At 39.8% G+C, this 7,574-nt stretch overlaps 1 protein-coding gene across 1 annotated transcript; it reads right to left on the reverse strand.

Moving 5' to 3' along the window:
- Positions 1 to 496: 496 nt before the first annotated feature.
- LOC102583099 (far upstream element-binding protein 2) lies at positions 497 to 7,236 on the reverse strand. Its single transcript, XM_006353531.2, has 8 exons — positions 6,840 to 7,236; positions 5,950 to 6,389; positions 4,898 to 5,083; positions 4,698 to 4,796; positions 4,480 to 4,551; positions 4,250 to 4,363; positions 1,834 to 2,106; positions 497 to 1,715 (listed from the first exon to the last, which is right to left on the reverse strand). The coding sequence occupies exons 1-8, from the start codon at positions 7,078 to 7,080 to the stop codon at positions 828 to 830; spliced, it is 2,313 nt and encodes a 770-aa protein (XP_006353593.1). The 5' UTR covers positions 7,081 to 7,236; the 3' UTR covers positions 497 to 827.
- Positions 7,237 to 7,574: the final 338 nt, after the last annotated feature.

Genomic DNA, 7,574 nt, shown 5'->3' on the forward strand with positions numbered 1-7,574 from the left:
TCACACCTCCAAATTCTGGATCCACCTCTGACAATAATAGTAAATAAAATCACGGTAAATGATCATATGTTTCACGTGAATTGTTAAGTAAACAATGTTATAATGATTTCAAGACTCTCTAAGGTATGAATGAACTGGTAAACACTTTCACATGAGCAACAGAATATAGATAAGTTGATAACCTACTACCACCTAGCAAAGTAATAAACGAGATACTAAATTGATGACTAATGTCATCTGAGATTGTTAACAGTGAAATGGCTCAAGTTTTAGTTGAAGGTCACTACCTTTTTATCACATGAAATTCACATTCAAACACTATCTACCTTTTCCAACTTCAACCAATATAAACTCTTTCCAAACACTCAATCTCTCACACAGCCATGTATAGACTGCAATCTGGCATTCAAGGGCATCTCTTTCAATATCTACAAAATGCTAAGATTGAGCATTGATGGTTAATCACCTGCTAATATCTCTTCATCTTCACCACTTGCAAAGATAAATTGTTAACAATAAGATTCAAAAATTTACCAAGGTAAGACTTTGAAATACATATTAACTTCTACAACTAGCACAACAGTTGCACATGTGAAAACTTTCTAAAGCAGAAAATACCTACTTCCCATAAATCCTTAGCATTTATGATTAAGTGTTTCTATATTGCTGAGGACAAAAAGAAGAAAGACAGTAGACATTATCGCTAATCAAATATTTCATGTGCGATACTGATCTGAAATTCAAACTAGTACAAACTAACAGCCTAGAGCGAACAAGAACACTGGAACACTTCTCCTGAAACAATCTCATCAGAGAACAAGAAAGTTTCACCTGGGGGCACCATACATCTGATTAGCATCATACTGAGGAGCATAACCAGGCTGGGGTGAAACACTCTTAACATAACCAGCAGCAGGTACAGGCGCATAACCACCACCTGGTTGAGTCATGGATTGATCATAACCAGGCTGAGCCGGGGCTGAAGAAGGGACTGGAGCTGGTTGAGCATAAGCTTGCAGTCCAGAAAATGGTGCACTATGAGTTGTTGAAGCCTGAGCACCACTGTAAGTTTGATCAACTGGTCCCTGATAACCATAGCCTGCATTGTTTGTGGCCTGCTGTTCAGTGTAAGTGGGCTGTGAAGGGTAGGAACTGTAACCTCCAACAGGGGCTGCTTGAGCATAAGTAAGAGGTTGTTGTGGCACAGGCTGACCATATCCAGGAATAGGCTGGGCACTTTGCTGAGGATACCCAGGACCAGAAGCTGGAGCACCTTGTGGATGATTATATCCATCAGCAGCAGTGGAAGATCCATATGTAGGGTAAGTTTGTTGCACTTGCCCAATGGATGGATATTGCTGTTGATGCAGCATACTAGCACCATACCCTTGGGTTGATGGAACTGGACCCTGATATGGCACATCTCCGGGTTGATTAGCCCTGGGATGGCTATAAGGTTGCGAAGCCTGTGGATGCATACCATAGGAAGGAGGTTTACCGTATTGCTCATGGGTTCCATAGCTGGGATGTGCACCACTTTGAGGGTAAGATGTTGGCTGAGAAGGTCCATGTCCTCCATACTGATTTTGTGGTGCCATATGGTGGTCATATTTTACATCAGTGTATCCATGTCCATAGCCTTGTCCATGCTGTGTCTGATGAGGGTATGAATGGCCATAATCTGGACCATGTTGCTGCCCATAGCTGTAGTTTGCCTGAGAAGGTGAACCCATAGAAGAGCCAGAAGCATGAGCATGAAATTTAGACTAAAGCAAAACCAGAGGCATTGGCCATATACCTTGCCTGCTGTAATTATCAGTTATAACCACCAACCTGTGATGGAGGGCCCTGCATAGAGGCTTGAGGCCTTTGCTCCCAACCTGGACCAAATCCGCCTCTTGGTGCTTGTTGTGGAGGATAATTTCCATAGGCAGGAGGTGGATATTGTGGGCTGCGAGATGAGTATTGTCCTCTTTGATGGTAATCATAACCTGGAAACTGCCCAGGATGACCACCACGGGGTCCCCATTGAGGGGGGGCACCTCCGCCACGTGGGCGAAATGGCTGCGGACCATAACCCGAAGAGAGAGTTGCTGGCCTCACAGGCTATCACACAGCATTGTGAAAAGAAAGACAACTAGAGAAGTTAGCCAAAAAAATTGCAAACATAAACAAAAAGTATAAGAATAAAATACGCAACTCAGGCATAGCTGCCAGGGAATGAAGTAAATGAAACTTGTGAAGCTTGAACTGTAGCAGGGCAATAACTGCAAGACAACACTCATAGACAGATTGTACTTGCATTGAGTTACAATAAAACACATTAAAGAAAAATGAGAGCAAGAATGCTGATGAAAAGACAAGATTAAAGCAACAGTAGTAATCTAAGACGCATTAAGAAAAAATCAAAGACAACTGTTTATACGGAACACAGTTACCTCAAAAACCAAAACAATCAGATGAGTCGCCCATCAAACTAGCAAGAAAGCACAACAAGAAATAAATTGATGTTCCCTGATACTATTTCAGATAAACTAAACAAACCATCATCTGAATTTTAGAACATACATGTCAAGCATCTTCAAAAATCACATCTAAATAGTATCCAAGAGGCAGAACTATCAATCTTCAGTCTTGATTAGAAGAACCTCTTTTATTGCATTCACTTGTGTAATACCATGACAGTCATCCTACTTCCATAACCAGGTATTAATGCAAGTCAACAGGTCGACTATTGAATTATCCTATGCTTAAGATAATAAGATATCAGATTTTATCATGGATATAATACACTCAATAAAGATGATTTAACTAATGATGGCACATTCTGCAACATGGTGTCTTGCACAGAGCATAGGGTATCAAGAGAGTACTCTTTTAATATAAACCTTACTATTATTATCATTTTTAGTTTTTAAGTCTCGAAGCAATCTTACCAACTATTAACATCTTCAATGGCAGGGGTTAATGCTTGATACCTCTCTTCAGTGGTCGAGAGTGAATAGTAGTTGTCTATGGCTACACCAACGCAATGCTGTGATGTCAAAGACAAAATCCAAATCTGCATTTTTAAAGCCAACCAATTCGAAATTGGCACTCTTTGACAAATATAAATCATGGCAACCGACATCCCAACACAACATTCTCTTTAACTGTATGCAATTGACCTTGGCACGCAAACTTTAATGGATGTTCAACAAACACTCATCGTGACATTTTCTTCATCTAATGCAAAGTGCCTACTCATCACCATGCATAACATAGTAACCCACTACAAGATAGGAAGTTAATTAAATCCTAAGTACAAAAATGCATTCCCTCAGCAGTTCAGATCGAGCAAAGCAAGTCACCAACTGGAACTTGTAAACAATGAATAGCAAGGAATTAGTACAGTATTATATTCTACCTAAACAGGTGCCTCAAGTAAAACCATTAAGAAGTTGCCACACTGACGCAAGCCCTTGTATGCAGAGAACTTCAAGCCCCTTTAGTAATAACACTATTAAGCATACCAATGTTCCAAAAACTCTTGCTGATACCCTCCTACTAGTAATAGCCATACTATTACTTCAGAAGATCTGCCCAACTACATTCATTCTTAACATATATCTTCTGATTGAACTTGTAAATCATCATTTTGTACAAGTACAAATCAACTGTTAAATGCCGAAATTGGGATGCGACAGTTAAATTCTACAAGATTTAATAAGACACATGCATCAAATTCAACTGAAGTAGCACATTTACAGAACATACCAAGTGATTTTTATAATCGGGAAATCTCGGAGGGCCCTCTGGCGAATTTTTTGAAACTCATTGGTCCCATTCATCCATACTTCTCTACTTAAACACAAGTTTTTGTCCATCGCAAGGTTCAAACTCATGATGTGCGCCTAACCCACACATCATATGTTGCGCAACTGCCACTAAACTAAAGCCCTAGGGGCTCAAACTATACTAAATAATATAAAGAACACGTTGCATTATATAATTATATTACTTAATTCCAAAATATGCATCCAAAATTTGCAGAAAGTTATCCCTAAAACATACATTTCTGTCTAAAGCTTCAGGTTCTAACCCAATTGCAGAGATCTTAAGTGTCAACTATAAGTACTTAAGAAAAAGTCATTACCACAAGTGAAATGAGATAATATTTGATCTGAAATATCAGAACTGCATTGAAAGCCACCTAATTGAAACTCACACAAGCCCACTGGAAAGAATAAGGCAGAACATCTAGACAAACCTGACTCATGACTTCTTTGATCATCTCTCGTGCCATCTCAATTTGCTTTTTATCACCAGTCACACGTACTGTTCTTTCTTTAGATTCTTTTCCATCAGAAGGAAGTGGCACCAGCTAGGGCAATAGTAGAACATTGTTTTGGTTATTAGCCACAGGTAATTTGATTGCCTCTAACAAAAAACTACTTTGCACCAAAAAGTGCCAACAAAATCATAAGGTGTTATCAATACCTGAATTCGTGCCCCTGATCTTGTCTGAAGGCTCTTGATAGTGTCCCCACCTTTTCCAATTATTAAACCAACCTACAGCAAGAGGAGAATATGAAGAGTCCTTTCCAATCATGGATACTAAAGAATAAAAAACAATAACCTCTTCCACTCTCAGGAAGTCCTCAATCAAAATGAGGGCATGAAAGGTAAAAGAAAGGGGAACAAGTCAAAAATACAACCTTCTCATTTGGAACATGTATCTCAATCTGTTCTCCAACCACAGCCTGCACAGTGCCGAAGCCTCTAGCCACAAGTGCAGGAGAACCACCAGCATCAGCCTAGAGAGTGAATAGTTCATCACAACATTGGACTCATGATTAACAAACCATAAAAATTGGGAAGATAACAAAAGGAAACGGCAATAAGACAAACCACATACCTCAGCTATGACATCCTTTATTAATTTCTCAGCTTTATTTATATTTTCCAATGTTCCAATCAGTTCAACTGGCCTACTGGCAGCATGTGGATCAGTATCAGCATCGCGCATTATCTGAATTTTAGCACCTGAGTTGTATTGCAGGTATCGAATAGTATCGCCAGATTTTCCAATAAGAACGCCAACCTGTACCAGTTTTACATAGAGCTCCATTAGATTCAAGTCAAATGCTGGCCAAGGTGAGATAGCACAAACCAAAATAATGTTCAATTTTTCCATATTTTGTTGGTCAAAACATTTTTTTTTTTGATAACCGAGAAATTCGTCTGTGACCCGCCCTTTGGACCAATCACAGCCTTCTAAACTCGGTGGATAATGGGCCTGCCCCTCTACCCTTCTCCACTTAAATACCGGGCTTCGCTTTGCATGGTGTGGGGCTTGAACCTGCGACCTAAGCCACAAATCCTCCACCTTTTTCCACTAGAGCTAAGCCTTGGGTTCCACTTAAATACCGGGCTTCGCTTTGCATGGTGTGGGGCTTGAACCTGCGACCTAAGCCACAAATCCTCCACCTTTTTCCACTAGAGCTAAGCCTTGGGATCCACTTAAATACCGGGCATCGCTTTGCATGGTGTGGGGCTTGAACCTGCGACCTAAGCCACAAATCCTCCACCTTTTTCCACTAGAGCTAAGCCTTGGGATCCACTTAAATACCGGGCATCGCTTTGCATGGTGTGGGGCTTGAACCTGCGACCTAAGCCACAAATCCTCCACCTTTTTCCACTAGAGCTAAGCCTTGGGATCCACTTAAATACCGGGCATCGCTTTGCATGGTGTGGAAAACATTTTGAATAACATTTTCTCTTGGAAAACAAAGTTCCTCAAATAAGAGAAAGATAACTTCCTAAACATGTTCCTTAAGTGGTCGCTCATCATCTCATCCCCACCCCAGAAGTACTCCACATGCCTAGCCAATTATTCCACTAGGTGAATATTAAATTCAGTCGGAGCAAAACAAGATTTCTTTTGTTTTCAACAAATCTTTTCATCACCTTATTATTGGGGACCTCCATTTTGCGCGTAATTGTTTGATCATCAGAGGCTGGATGCTCTTGATCAAGCTGCACACCCTCCATTTCAGGAGGTTCAGCTGAGGGCTCCTCCTGAATGTCACCAGGCACTTCAGCTGAGGGCTCATGAATGTCACCTTTAGAAGGTTCATCGACCTGAGTACTCTTCTCTGCCTCAGACTCCTGAATGTCACCTTTGGATGGTTCATCAGCCTGAGTACTATTCTCTATCTCAAGAGAAGTTTTAGCATCAGATTGTTCAACATCCCCTGTTTGCTGATTATCATCAGCAGGTTGTTCTTTCCAGGATTCAGGAGCCTCCTGGGCTACTTCTTGAGAAACCTCTGGATGAATACTAGGCTGCTCATTATCATCTACTTTTGACTCTTCCTCTACCTTCTCCTCATAACCATTTTGGGATGCTGAAAACGGGTAAAGAAGGTAATAAGATTTCCTAAACGGACTGGTTATACATATAATTTTGGTACTTTTCACATTTAACAACAATTGCAGCCCCTAAAAGTACTGTCCAACAACATTTGAACTCAATACAAAACATTCATTTCACACATATCCACTTACTCAGTACTTCAAGTTCAACACAAAAACCCAATTCCCTTTCTCAAGTATTTTCCACCACAAGAATTTCATAAAAAAGACCTAAAACATTGCACACCAGAATGCAAGAAATAAAGCAACCACATAACAAAACCGAAATCGTCATCTTTGGCTCTTAACAAGAAGACCAATATGAAGACTCCACATTTACACACCCAAAAAGAACTGCACAAAAATCACAATGCAAGACACTAAAACAATGTAAACTGTGACTAGGGTTAGCTTTAAACGAAAGGGGGAAACGAGGAAAATACCCAATCCATTAGCTTTATCCTCCAAACGAGGTCGTTTAGGTTCAGACCCATCAACATCAGCAGCCTCTTCCTCAATTGTTCCAAGTTTTGGCACAGAATCGGACACCGTTTCGGGATTCGGGTCCGACCCAACTTCAGTGTGTGGTTCAGGCGCGTTCAGCTCCAAATCCTCCAGCTTTCTCTTGTGATGATCTGATGGAACTGGGCTTGTTGCTTCCACCATCACTTCTTCATCTGCCATATTCTGGATCCAAATACGGTAACCGTCTTTGCTTTTGCTATCGATTGTTTGTTTCCGTAAAAGAAATGGTTGTAAAGAGAGAAGAAACACCAAAATTATGAGAGCAAATACTTGCCAGATTTATATAGGGAGAAAGTTGGTTAGATTGTTTTTTCTATTTTTCCAGATTGATTAGGGTTGGTTACTAGGGTTTCTAGCCCATGTTATTTTGGACCAATTGTAAATAGGCCCATATGTCTTTATTTATATGCTGTATATATGATTGTATACAATAAATCAAGAAATATTTATTTTGCTATCAACAAGAGTTTCCTATATGAGTGATAATAAAATTAAATACATCAAATGTTATGAGTGTGTAAGGTGACACTAGATACAATCATTTTGGATGGCAACATGTAACAAGAACTAATGAGTTTTCTATCATCATAAATAATAAATAAATAGTGAAATAAATGAAAGCTATTTCGAAATCAATGTATTAATATCATTTG

Source organism: Solanum tuberosum, unplaced genomic scaffold (genome assembly GCF_000226075.1).
Source record: "Solanum tuberosum cultivar DM 1-3 516 R44 unplaced genomic scaffold, SolTub_3.0 scf00153, whole genome shotgun sequence".
NCBI lineage: Eukaryota > Viridiplantae > Streptophyta > Magnoliopsida > Solanales > Solanaceae > Solanum > Solanum tuberosum.